Source organism: Babjeviella inositovora (assembly GCF_001661335.1).
Source record: "Babjeviella inositovora NRRL Y-12698 unplaced genomic scaffold BABINscaffold_20, whole genome shotgun sequence".
Classification (NCBI taxonomy): domain Eukaryota; kingdom Fungi; phylum Ascomycota; class Pichiomycetes; order Serinales; genus Babjeviella; species Babjeviella inositovora.
Window position 1 is genome coordinate 22,072 of NW_017566857.1, and position 22,223 is coordinate 44,294.

At 48.2% G+C, this 22,223-nt stretch overlaps 12 protein-coding genes and 4 non-coding genes across 16 annotated transcripts; 8 read left to right on the forward strand and 8 right to left on the reverse strand.

Moving 5' to 3' along the window:
- The first annotated feature begins 245 nt into the window (after nucleotides 1-245).
- Nucleotides 246-318, forward strand: BABINDRAFT_t370. The gene has a single exon. It is a non-coding gene; the product is annotated as a tRNA-Lys (tRNA).
- Nucleotides 319-408: 90 nt separating this feature from the next.
- BABINDRAFT_163934 (uncharacterized protein) lies at nucleotides 409-1,481 on the forward strand. Its single transcript, XM_019130187.1, has one exon. The coding sequence runs from the start codon at nucleotides 414-416 to the stop codon at nucleotides 1,332-1,334; it is 921 nt and encodes a 306-aa protein (XP_018982258.1). The 5' UTR covers nucleotides 409-413; the 3' UTR covers nucleotides 1,335-1,481.
- Nucleotides 1,482-2,247: 766 nt separating this feature from the next.
- On the forward strand, nucleotides 2,248-3,691 carry BABINDRAFT_163935 (pyridoxal-phosphate-dependent aminotransferase family protein). The gene has a single exon (XM_019130188.1). The coding sequence runs from the start codon at nucleotides 2,367-2,369 to the stop codon at nucleotides 3,516-3,518; it is 1,152 nt and encodes a 383-aa protein (XP_018982259.1). The 5' UTR covers nucleotides 2,248-2,366; the 3' UTR covers nucleotides 3,519-3,691.
- Nucleotides 3,692-3,861: 170 nt separating this feature from the next.
- On the reverse strand, nucleotides 3,862-4,681 carry BABINDRAFT_163937 (uncharacterized protein). Its single transcript, XM_019130189.1, has one exon. It carries the CDS (start codon nucleotides 4,649-4,651, stop codon nucleotides 4,022-4,024), a length of 630 nt encoding a protein of 209 aa, XP_018982260.1. The 5' UTR covers nucleotides 4,652-4,681; the 3' UTR covers nucleotides 3,862-4,021.
- A 338-nt stretch (nucleotides 4,682-5,019) lies between these two features.
- Nucleotides 5,020-5,211, reverse strand: WH11 (Wh11p; the record flags this gene model as incomplete). The annotated part of the gene is made up of 1 exon (XM_019132079.1): nucleotides 5,020-5,211. The coding sequence occupies one exon, from the start codon at nucleotides 5,209-5,211 to the stop codon at nucleotides 5,020-5,022; it is 192 nt and encodes a 63-aa protein (XP_018982261.1).
- Nucleotides 5,212-6,713: 1,502 nt separating this feature from the next.
- On the reverse strand, nucleotides 6,714-7,040 carry BABINDRAFT_117236 (uncharacterized protein). Its single transcript, XM_019126890.1, has one exon. It carries the CDS (start codon nucleotides 6,914-6,916, stop codon nucleotides 6,746-6,748), a length of 171 nt encoding a protein of 56 aa, XP_018982262.1. The 5' UTR covers nucleotides 6,917-7,040; the 3' UTR covers nucleotides 6,714-6,745.
- Nucleotides 7,041-9,621: 2,581 nt separating this feature from the next.
- BABINDRAFT_21286 (GATA-type transcription factor) lies at nucleotides 9,622-9,795 on the forward strand (the record flags this gene model as incomplete). Its single annotated transcript, XM_019131263.1, has 1 exon — nucleotides 9,622-9,795. A coding segment is annotated over one exon (174 nt), but the record flags the coding sequence as incomplete, so codon positions are not given.
- A 564-nt stretch (nucleotides 9,796-10,359) lies between these two features.
- On the reverse strand, nucleotides 10,360-12,729 carry BABINDRAFT_117244 (uncharacterized protein). The gene is made up of 2 exons (XM_019126891.1): nucleotides 12,514-12,729; nucleotides 10,360-12,458 (listed from the first exon to the last, which is right to left on the reverse strand). Exons 1-2 carry the CDS (start codon nucleotides 12,527-12,529, stop codon nucleotides 10,489-10,491), a joined length of 1,986 nt encoding a protein of 661 aa, XP_018982264.1. The 5' UTR covers nucleotides 12,530-12,729; the 3' UTR covers nucleotides 10,360-10,488.
- Nucleotides 12,730-12,851: 122 nt separating this feature from the next.
- BABINDRAFT_42595 (heat shock 9/12 family protein) lies at nucleotides 12,852-13,220 on the reverse strand (the record flags this gene model as incomplete). Its single annotated transcript, XM_019132081.1, has 1 exon — nucleotides 12,852-13,220. One exon carries the CDS (start codon nucleotides 13,218-13,220, stop codon nucleotides 12,852-12,854), a length of 369 nt encoding a protein of 122 aa, XP_018982265.1.
- A 2,470-nt stretch (nucleotides 13,221-15,690) lies between these two features.
- Nucleotides 15,691-17,106, forward strand: SHM2 (glycine hydroxymethyltransferase; the record flags this gene model as incomplete). Its single annotated transcript, XM_019126766.1, has 1 exon — nucleotides 15,691-17,106. One exon carries the CDS (start codon nucleotides 15,691-15,693, stop codon nucleotides 17,104-17,106), a length of 1,416 nt encoding a protein of 471 aa, XP_018982266.1.
- A 353-nt stretch (nucleotides 17,107-17,459) lies between these two features.
- Nucleotides 17,460-19,551, forward strand: SIP5 (Sip5p). The gene has a single exon (XM_019130190.1). It carries the CDS (start codon nucleotides 17,802-17,804, stop codon nucleotides 19,239-19,241), a length of 1,440 nt encoding a protein of 479 aa, XP_018982267.1. The 5' UTR covers nucleotides 17,460-17,801; the 3' UTR covers nucleotides 19,242-19,551.
- On the reverse strand, nucleotides 19,365-19,883 carry BABINDRAFT_117313 (uncharacterized protein). The gene has a single exon (XM_019126892.1). The coding sequence runs from the start codon at nucleotides 19,830-19,832 to the stop codon at nucleotides 19,488-19,490; it is 345 nt and encodes a 114-aa protein (XP_018982268.1). The 5' UTR covers nucleotides 19,833-19,883; the 3' UTR covers nucleotides 19,365-19,487.
- Nucleotides 19,884-20,284: 401 nt separating this feature from the next.
- On the forward strand, nucleotides 20,285-20,776 carry BABINDRAFT_163943 (ribosomal protein P1). Its single transcript, XM_019130191.1, has one exon. The coding sequence runs from the start codon at nucleotides 20,358-20,360 to the stop codon at nucleotides 20,676-20,678; it is 321 nt and encodes a 106-aa protein (XP_018982269.1). The 5' UTR covers nucleotides 20,285-20,357; the 3' UTR covers nucleotides 20,679-20,776.
- Nucleotides 20,777-20,953: 177 nt separating this feature from the next.
- BABINDRAFT_t381 lies at nucleotides 20,954-21,025 on the reverse strand. Its single transcript has one exon. It is a non-coding gene; the product is annotated as a tRNA-Met (tRNA).
- A 701-nt stretch (nucleotides 21,026-21,726) lies between these two features.
- On the forward strand, nucleotides 21,727-21,809 carry BABINDRAFT_t371. The gene has a single exon. It is a non-coding gene; the product is annotated as a tRNA-Lys (tRNA).
- A 288-nt stretch (nucleotides 21,810-22,097) lies between these two features.
- On the reverse strand, nucleotides 22,098-22,171 carry BABINDRAFT_t380. Its single transcript has one exon. It is a non-coding gene; the product is annotated as a tRNA-Ile (tRNA).
- Between the last annotated feature and the right edge of the window lie 52 nt (nucleotides 22,172-22,223).

The following is a 22,223-nucleotide window of genomic DNA, read 5'->3' on the forward strand; positions in this document are numbered from 1 at the left end:
TACATGTCTCAATACATGTCTTAATACATGTCTTAATACAAACTGTGTCTGAGAGGCTGTATAATACAAACCTGGAGCACTTCTGAGTCTAGTAGGTCTGTGAGACAACTAGGTATCACGCTTTCATAAATCATGGACTTCAACATTTAAGTGGGTAGTCTGTTTCTACTTACCTTCAAGCAAACTTAAGGGTTGATACATTACGCGTTAAAAAAAGGCATGTTTCTACGCACGTCCATCAACTGTCCTCATTAGCTCAGTTGGTAGAGCGTTCGGCTTTTAACCGAAACGTCCAGGGTTCGAGCCCCTGATGAGGAGCCAGCTTTTACTTTTTTTTCTCGACAGACGCGTACGCGTTTGTTTTTTTCACACTTACCTTGTCACCCTTAACACACTACACCAAAGATAACAATATGTCCTCTTCCATCCCATTCCCAGATATCAATCCATACTTGGAGCTCGGACTCGAAGACTCACGGGAGGTGACACCTCAGCAGATCCGCACCACGTACAAAAAGCTCTGCTTAAAGTATCACCCCGATAAACTCGCCCAGAGAAAGGTCAGTGAGAGTGTCGAGAAAGAAACGTTTGAGCGGATCCAGTTCGCATACAGCATTTTGAACGACATTACCAAGCGAAAGGTCTTCGATGAAACCAAGTCGGTGCGCTCTGTGTTCGATGCCGAGTTCTCTAATGATAACGACACGGTGCAGTTCTGGAGGGACTACTTCCGCGACATGAGAGACGAGGTAACGGTAGAGTTGATAGAGGAGGATAGGGCAAAGTACCAGGGCTCCGAGGAAGAGCGCACGGATATTCTCAAGTCTTTTCTCTACTACAACGGGGACTTTCTCAACTTGTTTGAGGTAATTCCCCACTTGGAGTTTACGCGTGAGGAGGAGACCAGAGTTTACGATTTAATCGTGGAGGAGATTGCAAATGAAGACTCGGTCATTGACACGGACGAACCGCTTATCCTGAAAAAGTGGACTCACTACAAAAGGAACAGGCTGAAGTTGGTTGCGCGGGAGTTGAAAAAGGTGGCCAAGGAGGCTAAGGAACTGGAAGCGCTCCAGGCAGAATTGCAGATCAACAAAGGCAAAGTAAAGGTCGATAGTGAGGACGCTTTGAAAAAGTTAATCATGAGCAAGAAGCAGACCAGTTTTGACAGTTTGATCAATAAGCTCGAGAGCAAGTACGGAGGCAAGGAAAAAAGCAAGAAGAGAGCCAGAGAGCTGAAGGAGAGTGAGCTTGATGACGATGAGTTTGAGCGCATTCAACGGGAGATGCTCGCGAAGAGTGCAAAAGGCCCGCAGAAGGCAAAGAGAGGTTAGACCGAGGGCTATTTTTCCGATCTTGTGCCCCAGGAATCGATTCAACCACTTTCATTGATTTTAATCCACTAGTGCTATAAATGTATAGTCTTATGACCTAAGGTTGGTGGGCTTGATCTTCTCAACCATTTCATATTTAGCTTCAATCGACATATCTTTGTAGTCTATAGCCAGACCCTGCAAGACTCACTCTTTCATGATACTCGGGAATACACACGTTTATTGTCTCTACACCGCCCCTCGCGTATCCCTTCAAAGATAATAACCGTATGGCATTAATGCCGTTGAAATTTTACCGTAGCCTTGAATGACGCTCTGCGCTAAACGCAGCCCGGATGAGGAAATTGGCGTGGGGAAACAGAGATCAACGTTCGGGTTTCTCCGAGTTCGCGGGGCTGGCCGTGCCACATCTAATCGTCACAGCCACCAGAGCTACCAAAGGAGAATTACCGCCCGAAGAATAATACGCATGACGTTACTCAAAGAATCTTAATATAATATTATCTCATCGAAGAATCGACAAAAACAAAGTGAAGCTACAGCCATCTATACCAGATGTCACAGTATCTATAACATGCCGTGTGCACGTGTCCCCGAGGTGCGATTAGCCATAGAACCAGCTCTTCTGCCAATCTCTTGAATATTCAAATCTTTTTTTAACACATTACATATCTATCATAGGCATACCACCGTCTGCGTCAGTTTGGGCCTAAGTACTGCTCAACCCTGAGCGCGTTCCCCCACTCAACCGTCTTCGGAACGGGTGGAACTCGGCCCGTGCCTACCGCGCCGGAATTCATTCTGCGTGGTAGCCGTCTTCGAGGTCTCTTAATCACGTGTGCCTATACTTTATCACCTTCTCCGAGGGCCGCAAAACTTCCACACGGAGACACCCATTTACGGGGCAAAGGAGCCGCCCAGCTATATAAACCCCCCGTCCGCCCCACGCTCTTTTTTCTTCTCTTCATCTTCATGTTAAAGAGGTTCATCTCACTTAGACCCTCTATTTATCTTCCCCGCCTATACTCCACAATGTCTTGTCCATACAAACAACCCGCGCACCAGTTGACCATGATCCCGGGGCCAATTGAGTTCTCCGATGAGGTCTTGTATGCCATGTCGACGCCTTCGCAGTCGCACACCTCCACCGAATTCGTCGCCACCTTCCTGTCCACCTTGAAGCAGTTGAGAAAGATCTTCAAGTCGACTGACCCTAAGGCTCAGCCATACGTGGTTGCCGGTTCCGGGACTTTGGGCTGGGACATGGCTGCCTCCAGTTTGTTAGAAGCGGGCGACAAGGCGCTTGTTTTGTCCACCGGGTTTTTTTCAGACTCGTTTGCCGAGGCCTTGAGAGTGTACGACATCAACGTTGATGTCATTTCCGCGCCGGTCGGTGACGTTGTGCCATTGGCGAAGGTTGCAGAGGCTTTGCAGAAGACCAAGTACCAAGCCATCACCATCACCCACGTCGATACCTCCACCGCGGTCGTTTCTGACATCAAGGCGATTGCTGCCAAGGTTAGAGAGTTGTCCCCGGAGACGTTGATCATCATCGACGGTGTCTGTTCTGTGGGTGCCGAAGATATCGAGTTTGACAGCTGGGGCCTCGACTACGTGCTCACCGGCTCCCAGAAGGCCCTTGGCTGCCCAGCAGGCTTGTCTATCTCCTTTGCTTCCGCCAGAGCCCAGGCAAAGGTGCTCAGCAGAGCCAAGCCGGCCACTTTCTTTGCCTCCATGAAGAGATGGACCCCAGTTATGCAGGCCTACGAGGCCGGCAGCGGTGCCTACTTTGCCACCCCAGCCATCCAGACTATCACCGCCTTGAACGTGGCGTTGAAGCAGATTTTGGACGAGGGTCTCGACGCCCGCTTGGCCAAGCAGGCCCAGGTCTCCGACAAGTTCAAGCAGGACTTGGCTTCCCTCGGCTTGCAAATCGTCCCCGTCAGCACCAAGGTCGCGGCCCACGGGTTGACCGGGATCTATTTCCCAGAAGGTGTTGCCGGCGGTGACTTGTTGGCCAAGATTGCCGGTAAGGGCATTAACGTGGCCGGTGGGATCCACAAGGATATCAAAACCAAGTACTTTAGAGTCGGTCATATGGGTGTGTCGGCCTACAGAGGTGATGTCGGCCTTGTCTTGCAAGCCCTCAAGGAGGCTTTGGCCGAGTTGGGGTACAAGAAATGAAGTGTTCGTCCTACAAAGCTTTAAGTGAGCCGAACAGGAAAATATCGTATTTGGTAGGTTATAGAAGCTTCTGCTTCGCTTGTTTTGTTGTAAAGCCTTGTAGGTTTGTGGTTTTCCAATTGGTTGCGTCCGGATGTATAAAAGTTGCTTGGTTTATATCAGCTGTACCGTCTTTCACAGAGCAAAGAGGGCAGCAATAGATTTTTATCGTTACAAGAATGTAGGTCACGCTGGATGTTGAAACGATCAAGATCCCAATGGGTGGCAGTCATTCAACAAGTTCCAGTGGTAGATCCATTAGGTAACGGTTTAGATACAATTTACGTATGGTTAAGCAGAAGAAAAAAAAGGCTCGCCTTAGGTGGGTACAGGTTTCTGGAATGGGAGAAAGAAACTCGACAAGAGGCGGTCACTGAGCATACTTTGGTGATACAAGTGGCCTGCATTGGAGGTATTTCCACTGGTTGGTAAGGCAGTGCACGTGGTTGAAGATTCAACGGCACCTACCAGAAATCGTCTTCATTAAACCTTTCGTTGGTTTGGGTCATGTTTTCGTCGGTAAACAAGTCTGCATACATAGTTTCCTTCCGGTGCTTGGCGTCTCTGATTCGCTCCCTCTCCATCCACTCGGACTCTCTTTCCTGTGCCTTGGAAGCGCGCAACGCCTCGCGATCTGCGTCGTCCTTGGCCTCACGTTCTTCTTTAAACTCCTGGACGGTCTTGATCGTGCGGGTCTTGTCCAATCGGTTGAGAATCGCGTTGTTCCTCTTGGAAATATAGTGCTTTCTCACGAGCTTCGGGTTCTTGAAGGAAACGGTACCGGTGTCCATCGACTCGTCCTTGTGCAAGTTAGAATGGGGGGTGTAGATGATGGTGATGTTGTTTTGCTTGTTACCCTTGATCGAGTTGGCTTTAGTCAACTGAGCCACCTCTTCGAGTAAATCGCCCGGAATCAGCTGCCAGTCTTCGTCTGGGTTCAAACGGAGGTACACATGGGCACTACTGAGGTTGTCCACGTGGAACCAGATATCCTGTTCGGGCCAACCATGCTTGATCAAGTGTTCGTTTTCTTGTTTGTCGAGGCCCATAAAGAGTGTGTGCCCGGAAGGCATACTTTTGAAATAGTAGACCATTGTATAGGGTAGTTCAGGGACTAGATTTTAGTAACAAGATGTGTGCAATCGGGACATTAGTGTGATTATACATGGTGTATGATGAAATTTTTTTTCCCACCTGTACATGTTTATCCTGACCTGTACAAATAGAATACTGCTAGCACCTGAATATTTACAGGGTGTAAAAAAGCTTCCATGTGTAACCGAAACGTTAAACACGAACGCATTCACGGATCCCATCTCCGATTGCTACGCATACTCCCCAGGACTAGCTGCGAAATAGACAATTTACAGAGCTTATAACATAATTTTTATTCAGGACTTGAACACAATTTTTATTCAGGACTTAAACACAAATTGGCAAAGAGCAAGAGGCAACGGTGTGCTTACTTACCGAAAACGGTGTCACCAACCTTTTGGGCGGCGGTCTTGTCCTCCTCTGGTTGGGCCTTACCAGCAGCGTTGTCAGCGGTACCAACAATGGTATCCTTGGCCTTTTCAAAAATACCCTTCTGGGAATCTGGCTTAACAGCAGCGGAGACCTTATCGGTGAAATCTTGACGACCAGCTTGAGACATTGTAATTTAGTAGAGTGGGTGATATAAATTTGGGATTTATGATCTGTAAGGAATGAATGGTGGTTAAAAGCTCGGACGCATAGCCTCTATTTATACCTTTCGCCACACTTCCCGAGTGATGTGCCAGGTTGATTGCTATGGAGTCTCGGAACTAGCAATTTCAGAGAAACTAATAGGCACCTCTCCAAGGGTGTTAGAGTTTGTTATTATGCATATGCAATGATCTAACCATACAGCCCAAGCCAATGCATTTTAGGGTCCGGCATATCGATCAGGAAAGCAAGTAATGTTACTAAAGGAAAATTCTCGAATGTGAAAAAGACGTAATAGCAATGAATCATATGCTTCGTATGTGCACACTAAACCAGATCCACCGAAATATACGAGCAATTTGGTAGAAGTTTATCGACAGGCATAAACCAACCAATTCATGAATAGACAAATACTGAAAAAGCACGGCATACAACCGGAGGTTTGCCCGCAAGACTTGGAAACGGAGTCCGCCCTGACGATCAACTAGAAACATTCTAAATCAGACTATGGATTAATACTAACCAAGGAAAAATGTTTCAGTGGAGGTTGCTAAATAATGTACGCCCAGCTTAAAGCTAGACAGATGATTCTGACATCCTTTCAGATACGATTTATCTCAAGCAACATTCCGTCACTGAGCAAGGCTCGAAAGTTGCCATCACATGCAGATGACGTAAGCCTATGGTACATGCAGGAGAGCTACTGTTGCCTGGCACTGTAGTGGAGAGCTAGCAAAGACCGTTAATTTGTTGTCAAAGATACAGCTGAACCGATAATACTAGTGACTTCAGCATTATATGAGGTATTGTCGGCACCATTACCAAATGGTGATGTAACCGTATCTAGATGGCTGCCGCCTATGATTTTCGACTTGTAAAGTCTACCCTCAGCCGCTGAGATTTCAGCAACTTGAACCGTTGACATGTTGCGAGTATAGTCTGACGTAAGTTGGAGGACAACTCTCTACCATCCCCTAAATTCTGCTTGACTGGTATGCGAACATAATTCTGTATAATTAGCAGCTGGAGACATAGCAAAGCTCTGATATCCTTCCGAATTACCCTCTATCAAGCCATACGGTGTTCGCAGTTTATAATTTAAAGCTCAGGTAACGCGATACCCCCCGAAAATACCCGACGCTCAAGATGGGTTTCGCCACAAACATATCTATTCTGACTTTTAGCGACCCGGGGTTAAGCCCTGCATTAAATGGTATCTGGATTCCGGGAATTCAAATGGTCGATCCTCGCAGGCCCATGCATTTCTGCACATCGGATTTATTACCAATAGTTCAAGGCTCTAACTATGCATCTCGAAGGATTTAGAGATCTATTTCCTCGGGCAATGACCTGGAAAATCTGACTTTCTTTGTGTGCCATTCCTGCCACCATCCAGGACCAACTCAATTACACCCCCTCTAACAAGAGCCAGCCTTTCATTAGAACCTAGGGGCCAAAAGAGTCATCAGACGGACAACCTCGATAGTTGCATCCCGCTGGTTTTAGTTTTGCCGCATCTCGGTGATGGTTAGACCGGCTTGTTTCCTCTGGGTTTTCCCCCCAAGAAAAAATCGTTTCGTATTGTCTACAATTAGCTCATGTTCTAAATTCACAGCTCCGGAATAAAATACATATTTCATTGGGGGGCATCGGGCACTTCTACAAAAAATCATAACCTCTCCACCAACACGGCCATCAGGAGTCGGGCAGACAGACACGAAGGATTGCTAGTAACAAACCCATCAAAGGTCACATGACCGGCAGATCCCTTCTCTGGCCGCTTGTATTGTGTCTTCGGTGTAAAAAAAGAACCTTAGGGTAAACTAAGTACCATGAATTTTTATCGGGCCAATTACTGCGCATCGATGCGTGGAGCGTCCCAAAACAGCCTGTGGTGCATGCACCACTGTCCATTTTGAGCCTAATCCCAACGTTCGGGAATCTAACATGTTGCCTATGCCGCATGTGAGCACTGATAACAGAAATGTGTCCCCCCCACCGGGTATGTAGTCTCTCAGAGTCCTGCCATTGCACAAATACCCAGCATCCTACGAGTGGCCTGAAAAAAAGTAGCTGGCAACCAGTTTAAATCCGTGGTCAATGGCGAACGAGTGTGGATAGAAAGAAACATGTGAGTGTGGTTCGGCCTAAATACTTTAAAATAGAGTGGATATAGCGGCAAAAAGAAACCCTAATCTCTTATCGGAAGACGCATAACAAGGAAAAAATCGTTATCCAACCTAAAACTATCGTATTGCGACATATGCACAGCTCAGAACCGCGACTTTCTCTGCCTGTAGCGGTTTATCCGGGGCATATTCATGTGCACCGTAACGCAGGGAATCACAGTGCAGCCCAGACTGGCCAAGTAGCACATCCTGAATACGAGAAATGTTTCCAAGGAGTAAACCATATCTGGCCGGATGTTACAGCCTGGATATATTCCTTACCGTGTCTACTTTCTAGGTTTGTGTTACTCTGTAAGCTTTTCCCCTACGCCCTAATACCACTTCGCCTCCCACATTTCTCACCTTTTTTTAATATGCTGCGTCCAAAAACTGAAAACCTGGATGGCTATTTGTACAGCGGCAATTCCATGCACCGCTCCACCTCCTTTCTTGATAACTATAGTGCCCTTCCGAACATGAACCCCTACCAGGGCGACCCCAATTCTCCGGAGCCGAAGCTCTCTTGCACACGGGATTTACTCAGCGACGACTCCCAGGAAAGCATCTGGAAGATGTACACCAATGCCAAGTTATCCCTTCCGTACAGAGAGCGGATTGAGAACTTGACGTGGCGGTTGATGACTATGAAAAGAAACAAGGCTAGTTCTGGACCCGTTGAAGCGAACACGTACGATGCAGTGGCCACATACTCCGAGAACTTTAGCCCCCAGTACGGTGCCTTCCAGCACTACGACACCGTCGACGACAATGACTACTTGAGCCAGTTGAAGCGAATTGCTAGAGAGGACCACGAGGCAAACTTTGCCGACCCTGCAACCAGCAAGACCTCCAGAAGCCATATGAAACGGTCGGCTGCAGACTTTTTGAGCCCAATAATTGGTCCCACCCCACAACCAGCCCCAAAATACACCTCGAACCTATCCACCTCTCTCTCGGCGGGCAAGTTTTTCTCCGAACAGTACGGCTTGGATGGGGCAAAGTTTAAAAACCCTGGCGCTCCGTTTGGCTTTAATGGAGACGATCATACCAACGCGGAGGTGTCTCTAGGGCCAATTGAAGAGTTCGCCAATAGCTTCAACGATGACCCGTCCGAGCACTGGGGCAAGGTGGTCCATCCCGAAACCCATTCCAACGGGATCAGCATTAAGCGTGCCTCTATCCAACACGACTACTACTCCAAGAACCTGTTAGGCTCCACCCACACCGCCTCTCCCGCCACCTCTGCTGCCTCCTCGTTTCACAGCTCCCATCAAGGGTTCTCCAATCTGTACCAGAATTCCCTCATTCGCGGAGGTGTTTCTGGAATCAGCAGAGTAGGCTCCCTCTCTGCATTTCCTCCTTCCTTTCCCGGATCGGCTTCTGCGTTGTCTACCAATATGCGCGGTCCGACCGGCTCTTCGAACACCGGTGGCTTTTACATACCCTCCGTCACGGAGAGAAACGCCAGCTTGTTGGTGGAAAACGGGTTCAACATGGGTGCGGGACCGGAGAACACTGTGTATTCCTCATCGCCACCTGTATCTACTGGAGACACAAAGGCGAAATCTGTCTCTTCGGCAACTGCTTCTATTGACAGATACATGGAGCAGCACTACGCCCCCCCTACATCTTTGCTTAGCACCCCTAGCGGCTCCAACACGAATCTTGCGGCGTTGGGCCACGGGGGTCTTCCCCAATCGCGAGGCTTCTCATACTTTGACATCACCCAGCCGCTACTGCACTCATCTAGCTACAACAATGGAAATGAGATGTTTATGAACGACCAGGCCTTGTCCACCTCCCAGCCAACGTTCTACCCCGGAAGTGGCGCCATTACCATTGACACCCGCCGTCCTCAAAACCTGAGAGCCAGCGAAAACGACGAAAGTGCGTCTGGAAACCTGGAGTACTTGCATCAGTTATCGGCCATGTCCGGGTCTCTTAAATCGTCGATTTTTGATCTAGCGTCGCTGAACGGAAAGAGCACCAAAGGAATCTCCACCCCTCCGACTCAAATTGATTCCAAAACTTCCTCTTTGAGCAGTAGCGTGGGGAAAAAGCCTAAGGGTACTGGTACAAAAAAGAAAGCGGCCAAGAAAGAGGAGGTGAGGAAGGATGATAAAAAGGGCCAAGCAGATTCACCTACCGGTTCAAAGGCTAACGGTACCTCGGCCTTTGTCGCTTTAGGCGGTGCTGTTCCCTACCAACCACCTTCAAACTGCTCCAACTGCAACACCAAGAACACTCCGTTGTGGCGTCGGGGGCCGGGCGGTGAGCCTTTGTGCAATGCATGTGGGTTGTTTTTGAAGTTACACGGCGTTGTGCGCCCGCTATCCTTGAAAACTGATGTTATCAAGAAGAGACAGCGCAGCGCGGGAAGTACCTCTGACAAGGAAAAGAATGACGGATCGAAGAAACACTTGGAAGGGGTTGATGAGAGCGAGGAGTCCCCGCAGACGACTGCCACCCCACCCCTGAGAGGTAAGAACGACGGTGACAACTTTAATCCACCTCCGATTGGAATTAGCCAAGGAGATCCACGTGCCAAGATACAGTCCGAGACTCAGGCTAAGGAAGAAACTGCCGATTTTGGACCTCATGAAGATCGCAGTTTTAGGGATGGGGGAGGCATTGCCGGGTTTGACTATCAACAATCTCCAGACTTGTCGGCGTTGAAGAACTTGGCGGATACCCCTCAGTTGCTTCTGTCCACAATCTATAGCGTCTCCAAGGCCCATCTGCTCACCCAGCACGGTAGCCCCTCCAGTGGGTTGAAGCACGAAGAAGACTCGCATTTGATGTTTACAGATGGGAGACATGGTGTTGAAGATGGGGATGTGGATATGAGCGACTTTGAGAATGCTTCAACTATGGTGCATAACGGCAACTTGGACTGGTTGGTAATGTAGAAAAGGAACGCCCGATGCACTCGCCTACAGTCTACAGTATGTTGTCCGTATTGGTTAAAGTTTTGTATTCGCTTGTCTTAATATAAACTATAGATGGCGCAAACTCACATTTGGTGATAGAGATAAACGCCGTAACCGTTCAAAATCCTGACCATAGGCCAGCATCGCTCACTTTCCCTCAGTCGTTGCCTTTTGTAGCTTTTCCTTTTTCAATAAAGTGCTAATATCTTCCTCGTCTATTATTGAACTGGTGGACGAGAATGGAGTCTCATAGGCAGCTTGTGGAGTGGTCATGTTACCCCCAGAGATGATGGAGTTAAGTCTTGACGACAGCGTACGGGAAGAGGGCTGAGGCTCAGTCGCACTTATGCTGTCATTAGTGGCAGATACCACTCCTAGTTGTGATGGATCCGGGGTGCTCGAACCTCGCACATGACCTGAGAAAAACCTCGCAGAGTGTAGGGACGGCGAACCGTAGTTTGAATACAAACTTGGCGAACCACGGTCCCTACTTCTCTGGATGTTGGCCACAGAATCCACTACCCCATACCTACTGGAATCTTGAAAGGAGGACGAAAAGCTATCATAGATACGCTTCTCACTCGTACCTTTAACCTTATAGGCATCACGCGGAACCCGTGATTTCACTCTTTGGGGAATTCCTCTCAAGCTCTGGGTGCCAACGATAGGACTTTTGCCCATCCGCTGAAACGAATCCATCATTTGTTTTTGTTGTATCTGGAGGGTTTGCATCATAAATATCTGGTGCTTCTGGAAAGCTGTCAAGGAATTTAGCTGTTCCGTGGGCATGGACGGCGGTTGCCCGTTGAAACCAGAATTTGAAAACTGGATGGGTGGATTTGGGTGTGGGACGGCCACCGAATCTGGCTTTATATAGTTTCCGTCTTCGCCAAAAATCAAAACTTCCGTCCCCACGAGTAAGCTCCTTAAATCCTCCATCGATGAGTCTTGGCTCGGACTACTGAATTTCTCCAATGGTGGGCCCAACTGGGAAGTGGGGATTCGTTGAAAGAGCTCAGATTTCTTGCTCGTGCCCTGAGCATCAACCCCACTGCTCAATTCGAGGATTCGCAGAAGCATAGCCAGCATATCAAGTAAAGTGTGTGTAGGGACGTTCAACCGCTCGGCCAACGCCAAGACCGTATGTATGGTCAACGGAAGATTTAGTGCGTGGCCGTGGACCATCGAGAAGTAACTGGGACAGCTCATAGCATGTGGAGGTAACCCCAACTCGCCATTTTGCGGGTGTTTCTGGGCTGGGTACAAGCGGATAAATTTTCGAACTTGAGCCTCTAAGAACTGGCCAGAAAGCGGCATGGTTGGTTCCGGAAATCCTTCCAAGTCCATTTTCCGAGCAAGCTGAAGAAGCTCGTTTTGTAACCGCAAGATTATATCATGGTGTACAGGGCTCTGCATGAGAATATTTAAATCTGGTTGCTCAAACACTACCGCCATCATTTCGAAGCACACCTTGTGGACAATTTCATGCCACGTATGCGTCAACAATGGATTATTGTCCTTGGTAAAAGGAAGGAGAGATACAGGACCTACCCCAACAGACTCGAGGTCTTTCACCATCTGCATTATTCTTTTCCCCGTGGCTGATTTTCCCTTCAAATGCTCATTGGTATGCTTTGGAGCTAGGTCGACGGGGCCGGAAAACCCAATAACTGTCGTCACATCCTCGCTGAGCATAAAATAGACCCCCCTTCCGATCCGTCGGGCTTGTAATGCGCTGGAGATTCCTAGAACAGGGCAGAGCCCAAAGCTTTGCGAGATTTTACTCTCGATCGCAACCAGAGCTGAAGTATCAAACAAAACTAGGGAATCTTTGGTTAAAAAGGGCCTAATTGAAACACACGCGGGCCCCAATTCTGCATTTGTGTTGGCACTAAGAATGGCAATATCCACATGGCACTTGGCGTTCTTCAATCTGACAGACATATCTTCAAAGGTGGCTGCCACTTGGGTTGGTCGGTAAACGCTCTGTCCGCCGAACCGGGTGGAATTCCAGCTTATGGAGCCATCAGGTAGCGAATGGTCAGATACAACAAACACCTGTTTTCCTGCAATGGTCAATCTCCATGAGAGGAATTGGGCCGTGGCACTTTCGCCAACTGCTAGCTGTTAGTCTCCAATTTGACGGGCTTCACAAACCTAGAGTAAGCTCACTAATAAGGAAGTTCATGTCATGTATTCCTCAACCCGGGCCAGTATAAAATATACAGATCTAGTAAAGCAATCGATTATTATTAGCTCTCTTTCAGCCTCTGGTGTGAGGTCTGTAACTGTCGAAGGCCGTCCGGTGTGGGGAAGCCGTACACCGCCACAAAAACATGCATCTGCATCAAAAACTGCAGGGGAAACAGCGCAGTCTCTGATGCATTTGCTCGCTGGTTCTACGATTTTGTTTAAAAAGCAAAGTACGCTACTATTAAAGTATACACTTAGAACTGATAACACCTGAAAGCAGAAATAAAACTGGATGCAAGCTTAGCGGTCGAGCCAACTTACTTCTTGGTGGCATTGGCATCGGTGTGGGCAGCACCGGCATGAGCACCTTCAACGGCACCGGTCAAGGTGGCAGAAATGTTTTCAACGGCGTGACCGATTTGAACCTTGGCAGCTTCAAGGTATTCACCGGCAGTTTCAACGATACCTGGAGCGGTTTCAGCGGCAGCCTGGTCGTGGCCAGATTGAGCCTTGTCAGCGAGGCTCTGGGAGAAGGACTTTTCGCTTTCTGGAGTAACGGCAGCGGCAACCTTGTCGGCAGCACCAGTGACAGATTCCTTAGCGGATTCAAGAGTAGTCTTTTGAGAGTTTGGGGTGACGGCCTCGGAGACCTTGTCGGAGAGATTCTTTCTGCCTAAGTCGGACATTGTAATATCTGTGTATGATGTGTTGAGAGAGGGGGGAGAAGGCTGGATTGAGCGAGGGTACCATCCATATTTATAGTGTGCGATTTTTAATTTTTCACCAACTTGCTAGCCCTTTCCAGGATGGAAAAGGTTACACATGGATAGCAATCCAAGGTGTGGAAGACTCGAGAACCACAGTCACGTTAGGATTAGTAGCGTATCGAGCTATGATTGCTACATAACGCATGCGCCTCCCCTAGTGCACCATGCATGAGCTGCTGGTAATGTTGGCCCAGGGTTTTCGCTTGTGGCAACGAAATTGTTGGTGATTGCTACCAAAATATTCCTGCGTCTCAACGACTTTATCTGGCATGTGCGAGATCGGTATCTTCCCCCGTCTTGGGCTCCCATCCTGATAATCCTCGGAACTGTTTCAAGTTTGGGGGATCTAGCGCCCGGAGGGAATCGTGCAAACCCCCCTCTGTTTATGCTCAGCCTATCCGGACTCGAAGGGGGTTTCTAGTGATCCAAGGTTAGCCCCAGTATACTGATGTCATTCTTTCTGGCCTACAAATACGTTACCACTTCAAACTTGTTAGCGTGGCGTATACGAGACATGTGACGTATGTCCTGTACTAATCTCCTGCACGAATCTCGGTCCAGCCTGTTTCGAGAATCTTCGTTTTGAATTCTAGCAGCCAACAGGGATCTCGACTTGACCACGCACATATCATGATTGCTATCCAGAGTTTTTGGATCCGAGGAACTGGGCTAGTTTCCATCGGAAACAGAATTGGTACAGGAGAGTGCCCGAAAGTGCTACCCCGAGAAACCGACGCATGTTTGGATCTCGAGGCATCTGACACGTGTTGATAGCTTAATGGTTGAAGATACCAGTGAAATCTTACTAGGGGCTATTGCGAATTTAATATTGGATATATGAACGAAACAACTTTGGTTGGAATTTATTAGCGATTCATAAGAAATATGCACAAGATACATCAACCATAATTTCGAGGCAGAGTTTATCCTTCTCAGGAAGTTGAGGCCTGTGTAGTTACAGGGGTGCCGAAATTTCAGCGTGTATCGATGTATGTTTGTGATAGACACGGCTAATATATTGGTCGTCGGGGGTTTCTTCATCCACCTTGATGTTACAAAAGGTCGGGCACGCTTCTGGGGATAATTGCCGTGCCAAAGCTGACTCCGAGAATAGAGGCGATCTAGAGTCATTACGTTTAATTGAAACTATTCCGCGTAAATCCTATACTTTCTTTGTATCACCTACGAGGGGTCAAAGATTATGCTTCTCCAGGTTGGACTAGGCTTTTACTAAATTTAGATGTTCAAAGACAAAACTGAGTTTCTTCATCTGTAGGTCCAGGTTGAATGCGCTTTCCCTTGTATACGATAAAGGCTAATCCAAAGCCAGGGGTCCAGGGTATGAAGCAGATTTATCATGCCCATTTTACTTTATTCCCAGTGAACCGTCAATTTTCACGTCCGGACACACCCAAAAGACTAGTTTGCAAAGCGTTTGTTCAAGCGATCAAACACAAAAGCAAGTCCTAGTCGCCTCTCTTTCATCTATAGGTTAGCAAGTGAAACTCATCGGCGGAGTTGGGTTTTGAACCTCCCGGCGTACTTGTCACGATTCACATGTACAACTCTTGTGTTTGAAAATCCTATCGCTGGCATTGGCACGATGTAGCCCGTGCCCAATTCCCCTGTTATTATGAAACCGACAACCATGAATAATTCGGGTATCCAAAATGGGCATGGCTTAGCTAATTTAAAATCAAACGCAAGATCTGTAAGATACCTGAGGTTGACGAAGCTCTGATAAAAACGGTCATCCAATGGTTTCTGAGTTTTCTCTCCTAGCACCTGTGCGCATATTAAAAGCGGAAAAACCGTCTATCCTTCGAGCTTCCAAGGGCACGCCATCCCTTAATGACAGCTTTCGCCAAGACAATTTCCGTCAGTCCTTGCCTACACCTGGGTCTACTTGCTATACTAGCTCGCCCCGCACTCTTACGTACTCCCAACCTGCACTCCCAGCTATGAGGGCTAGACAGAAATTAGTCGCAAATCATAGCTCCCAGTATTTACTATCTATGCTCAGGGTTTAATAAAACCAGTATATGGCACCTTCCGCCCAAAAGGCCCAACACTCCAATAACCTTCCCGTGCACCCTGCTCCAATGTTGATCCACCCCACTCACGAGTCAGGTTACATTCTGACTCTGGCCTGGCTTATCTCAATCAATTATCACTGCATGCAGGAGTGAAAATTAGCTAGCTGACTCAGAGAGACACGCGCGCCAAGTAGCCAATTTGTTAGGCCAATTTGGTAGGCCAATTTAGGGTTTCCGGCAGGAGAGCTGCGAATTTTCGCTTGCTGACTCCTCCCCGCTGTACTTAAACAACACAATTCCTCCTCCTTTCCCACTCCTTTCCGTTACATCCATCCACACACATATATATCGAAATGGTCACTTACGCTTTACCAGCCTCCCACAGACAATTGATTGAAGGGACCCTCCAGGAGACCGATCCTGAGGTTGCCTCCATCATTGAAGATGAAATCGACAGACAGAGACACTCCATTGTGTTGATTGCGTCTGAGAACTTCACCTCCACCGCGGTGTTTGGCGCCTTGGGGACTCCAATGTGCAACAAGTACTCCGAGGGGTACCCAGGTGCGCGCTACTACGGCGGTAACGAGCACATCGACCGCATGGAGTTGTTGTGCCAGAAGAGAGCCTTGGAGGCGTTCCACGTCGAATCCGACAAGTGGGGTGTCAATGTCCAGACCTTGTCCGGCTCCCCAGCCAACTTACAGGTCTACCAGGCGATCATGAAACCACACGAGAGACTCATGGGTCTTGACTTGCCACACGGCGGTCACTTGTCCCACGGGTACCAGACCGACTCCAGAAAGATTTCTGCCGTCTCCACCTACTTCGAAACTATGCCATATAGAGTGGACTTGGAAACCGGGATCATCGACTACGATATGTTGGAGAAAACCGCCATTTTGTTCAGACCAAAGACCTTGGTCGCCGGTACCTCCGCCTACTGCCGTTTGATCGACTACAAGAGAATGAGAGAGATTGCCGACAAGGTTGGTGCCTACCTCGTTGTCGACATGGCCCACATTTCCGGTCTTGTTGCCTCTGGCGTCATCCCATCTCCATTCGAGTACGCCGACATTGTCACCACCACCACTCACAAGTCGCTCAGAGGCCCAAGGGGCGCCATGATCTTCTTCAGAAGAGGTGTCAGATCTGTCAACCCAAAGACCGGTAAGGAGGTTCTCTACGACTTGGAAAACCCAATCAACTTCTCCGTCTTCCCAGGGCACCAGGGTGGTCCACACAACCACACCATTGCTGCCTTGGCCACCGCGTTGAAGCAGGCCGCTACTCCAGACTTCAGAGCCTACCAGGAACAGGTCTTGAAGAACGCCAAGGCGTTGGAATCTGAATTCAAGGCCAAGGGCTACACCTTGGTCTCCGACGGGACTGACTCCCACATGGTCTTGGTCACCTTGAGAGACAAGGGTATCGACGGTGCCAGAATCGAAACCATCTGTGAGAACATCAACATTGCCTTGAACAAAAACTCCATCCCAGGCGACAAGTCCGCCTTGGTCCCAGGTGGTGTCAGAATTGGAGCCCCAGCCATGACCACCAGAGGCATGGGCGAAGAGGACTTCAAGAAGATTGTCCAGTACATTGACAGAGCCCTTGTCATCGCCAAGGACATTCAGGCTGCCTTGCCAGCCGAAGCCAACAAGTTGAAGGACTTCAGAGCCAAGGTTGTCGACGGCACCAACGAGGAGATTAAGCAGTTGAAGCAGGAAATCTACGCCTGGGCCGGGGAATTCCCATTGTCCGTCTAAGCTGCTGAGCAGTGAGGCTTTTATATGTAATACATCCGTGAATAGATCCGCTGTAGAACGTGGGTGGGGGTGGTCGTTAGCACTCTAGGTAATTGAGTCTCCATTTCACCTCCACAAACCTTGACTATGGTCTCTGTATAGTATGTATATAAAGAATCGATGAATTTTATATTAAAAAATTAATTGGTCTTATGTTAAAAAATTAATTGATTTAATATTAAAAATCGATTGATTTCATATTGAAGATACTGCAGAATCCGATCCGCGCGTAATAAACCCAACTGAAATATCTCAGCTTAGCCCTCGTGAAAATAATGCACCATCGAGAGTAAAAAATAACGGAGTCTCAACCCTTACACTCTGCCATTCGTTCTGACAATTTCTCAACCGTTCTAGCCGCCGATGGGTCCCTGGACAACCCCTCCCGACATATCAGTATATACTCTGTAATCAGCTAATAGCCAAACACGGTAATTCCCAATACGGCAGTCAACACCCCGGCCGAACCGCAACATTCCGCGATAAGTGACGCCTTCACGCGCTTATCCACCAACCGCAGCAAAACGCTACTTAGGATTCACGCTCATCTAAGACTAACTAGGCAGTCAGAAGTAGCCTTGGTCTATCAGTTTCTGTGATTGCCTATCTGTTGCTTTCACATCCAACTCACTTCATTACACTCCTTATCGCCACACATGGGTAACGCGCCGGGAAGAGAGGAACGCGGGCCTCAGACGCTGCCGCGCGAGCGCTCGCAATTCGGTGACAAGCTCACGGCGCACTTGAAGCGCAAGAAAAAGGAAGAGGAGCGCGAGAAGCTCCTCGAAACGAGATACACAAACTTGGTTGTGCGGTACCAGGAGACGGTGGACGGTGGGTACTTGGCACCGTACGGAACCTACAAGGCGTTCCCAGACTACGACACGCTGGTGGTGAAGCTGTTGATTACGGAACGGAAACTTGCGCCATTCTACTCGCCACTCGATGACTTTGACGAGACGTGGACGCAGGAAGAGTTGCTTGTAGTGCTAATGAACAACTTGCGGTTGTTCCTGCCGAACCGAACGGCTGAGGATGAGGAAATTGACGACGCGGACGACCACAAACTCCACAAGTCGCAGACGTTGATGAAGCGCCTTGAGCAGAAGCAGAAACTCAAGGCATTGATCGAGCGCACCATTAAGCAGCAGAAGAAGGAGCAATTGCGCTACAACCACGACAGGCAGCAGGCGTTTGTGTCGGAGAACGGCAGCACACGGTACCCCTCTATCCCATCCAACGACTTGCTCCTTGCCCTCTATGGCAATGCCATCGAGTGCCCCATCTGCTTCGTGTACTATCCGCCCCACATGAACTACAGCCGCTGCTGTGAGCAGCCGATCTGTACCGAATGCTTCGTGCACATCCGCCGCAACGAGCCACATCCACCGCACGACGTCCCCGAGGAGGAAGCCACCGACCCCGAGTCACTCATTTCGCTGCCGGCAAACTGTCCATTCTGCGCCATGCCGGACTTCGGGGTCACCTACACCCCGCCGCTTCTCATCTGCACGGGTATCCAGGGCTCGTGTGCGCCCGCGGAATTTAGCATTTACACTCGCAACGACCTTGTGATTGAGGAGGAGGAGGGTAGCTCCAAGCCCAAGACGCGTGCACGTGCCATCTCCGCGGCAATCTCACTTTCACATTCCGGCATGGGGTCGCCGCGCAACAGTGTGGAGGCTGGTCTCGCGCGCAGCAGTGTGGATGCTGGTCTCGTGCGCCGGCTGAACGACGGGTCCGCCGCCTCCTCCAACACCAATTTAGAAGCACCTAAGCGCCGTGGCTCGCTCGCGGCGTCGGCGCCAGGCGTCATCACCACCGACGCGATCCAGCCGGACTGGGAGACAAAGTTGATGTCTGCGCGTGCGCGCATCGCGCGCAGAAGCGCCGCCGCGACCGCGATCCACGCGTCATCGCTCATCATCCAGGGCGACGAAACAAGCGACATCGACCGCCGGAGGCTCTTCCGTCGCACGGGATCCGCCCAGGAGCAACTCGCTATTGAAGAGCGCATGATTCAACAGGCCATGAAGTTGAGCTTGCTCGAGGAGGAGCAAAGGCAGCACACGGAGCGCGCCAGACGGGGCGAGTAGATTTCACCATGCATTATGCTGGCTTTTGTACAAATGTTTAAGTTGCTTTAATAAAGAGTTTTGCTAGAAATTCGGCCAAACAGCGAGAGTAAATATACGGTTAGTACTACTTGGGGATATTAACAAGCTTGAACCCGCATGTCCATATTTGCTGATCGGACATAAACCTCGTGCCGATGTTATGTTCGGATCTGGTACGGTCCGGATATATTTAATTTAGCTCTTTAATCAGGCGTAGCCTTCTTTTTAAAAAAAAATTGGTGTTTCTGTGTTCCGTTGGTTGTTTTCCTTGTAGAACCCTGGGTTCAAGTTGGAGCCGGTGTGCTGATGCAAGCAGATAAGATAAGCCTTGACGAAGCCCCGATTTCCCCACATAATCCAGGCACCACTTGAACCAGGGGCATGGAGGTTGCGCCGGTTGGGCTCTAATGAATAAACTTTATAAGCATGGCTACTAAGACACCATTTTTGCCAAAAACACGTAGATGGACCACTTGGGTTAATTATTGGTGGTTTGAATCCCCACCACCGTGATTGCTCAAGGACTGCCACCCGATTTTCCGTGTGACTATACCACGTTAGCATGGCCATCCTCTTTCGACCATTCCCAAGATCAGTAACTTACTTTACAGTCACCTCTTTTATAACTTTCATAATTCTCAGGTAATAGGAAATGGGCGGCTAGGGAATCCTCCATCGGTTTTGACCGCTTTAACCGGTTTACCCCAAAACTACATGCTATACCCTTATGTAAAGCAAAGATGTGAAGTGCAGAGCTCTGAAAAATATCTGTGACTCTTTTTCGAGGGGCGTGCAGTAGCCAACTCATTCTCGTGCATATCACGTGCTTTTGTATAGGGCCAGTATTTCCCATACAAGCTCAAGTATAGCCCTATCCTGCACACAATCTTCCGGGTTTACTAGGCTTCCGAAAATTTTCCGTTTTTCGCCCACCACCCTGTGAAATTTCAACGAGTGTTTTTCCTCCTCTCTCTACGGGCTTTTGCTCTCTTCCCTTCCCCATCCGAGAGTTAGTCTGCAATTGTTTATTAAAAAAAATTATAAACAAGCTTAAACGTGATTAAATCCTAGTATCCCCCAAACCATATCATTAAAATGTCTACTGAATCTGCTTTGTCCTACGCCGCTTTGATCTTGGCTGACTCCGAAATCGAAATCTCTTCTGAAAAGTTGAACACCTTGGTCGTCGCTGCCGGTGTTGAGATTGAATCCATCTGGGCCGACCTTTTCGCCAAGGCCTTGGACGGTAAGAACTTGAAGGACTACTTCTTCAACATCCAGGCCGGTTCTGCCTCTGGTGCTGCCGCCTCTGGTGCCGTTGCCGCCTCTGGTTCCGCCGAAGCTGCCGCTGAAGAAGTCGCTGAAGAAGCTAAGGAAGAATCCGATGACGACATGGGGTTCGGTTTGTTCGATTAAATTAGTTAATATTCCTGTATTATATTGATGGTTGCCAAAAGGCTTCCTCTCTCTTGGTTTATATTATATTGAAAGAATGAAAAATTCAAAAAGCGTTCGTCTTTAGTAGATTGAAGTGTATGGTAGCCCGATGCCTGACGGAGGTGAGACTATGCACCTGATTGGGCGGGATTACACATTAGAAAGGCAAGGCTGCAGATTCATCGAGGCCTCAGCCGGTCTTGGTTGACTCAAGGCATTAGCATTCGTCTTTGGAGCAAAAATGAATGCAACAATAGCGCTGCTCGGTTTCGATCCGAGGACATCAGGGTTATGAGCCCTGCGCGCTTCCACTGCGCCACAGCGCTTGCTGTTAGAAACAAAAACGAATGGTGTGCTAAGTCGGAGCTTTTCGTGTTTACAAAGATTATTGTTGAGATCGCTTCTGAGACGATATTTGAAGTTATTTTGAGATAATGTATGGAATTCAAATCATTAAAGGTGTATGGGAACGTATTTCAGCAACCCTACGTTTAAGCCTATCTTTCTCGCTGACTGAAACAAGAGAAGTGCCCTGGGGTGAGTTTGTTGAAGCCTACTCCTGGTTCCACTGACAGTTCATGTTGTAGATATGTACATACATTACTAGTACTAGCTGACTTTGATGAGGCAATATTGATGGAAATTAGAGCACATGACACTTGAATTATTAATAATTTATAGGATGAGCAAAGAGCATGAGATTTTATATCTAATATGATATAACACATGACCTTCCTGTTATGTCAGAGTTAGAGAGTTGTTTCAGGAACCTTATGAGGTTCCAGTTGAGGCTACTAGGATTGTTTGATAATGAGTATCTGAAACTAATCCTGTCGCATAAAGCAAATGAGGCACCGAAGAAAGCTATATAAGGAAGTAGTTTTCCAGATCTAAGAATGATCTTGGTTTTAATATTATCTTTATTTTTGTGGAAGATCACGATAAGTAACTTGTGAATCAATGACTGATTACAACCCCCCGACCGGAATACCAACAGGCGCTGGAACCCTGACATGTTAAAATAGACGCCTGGCTAGCTCAATCGGTAGAGCGTGTGACTCTTAGCAGTACGCGATCACAAGGTTGCGGGTTCGACCCCCGCGTCGGGTTCTATTATTTTTCATGTATGTGTGACATACTTTTTCTTCTTTCAGTATAAGTACATACCTCCAGATTCATATAAATACTCATGAATAAGCTAGAAAGTGGTGTAGGCTATATTTTTGTCACGGTGCTCAATACTTTAAGAATCATAAACTCACTCTGTATTAATAATTGAAATGTTATATATAACACCATAAAACAATATTATATATAATATATAGATACTTGAAAGTAACTTTAATTCACTATCTTATATAATTAGCACCATTATCTCACTTGCGGAGAAAAAAATAATGGTCCCTAGCAGGATCGAACTGCTGATCCCCGCGTTATTAGCACGATGCCTTAACCAACTGGGCCAAGGGACCAAATCTTGAAAGTAGGAAAAGATCATGGACCAAGAACCATGAAGGACCGTCC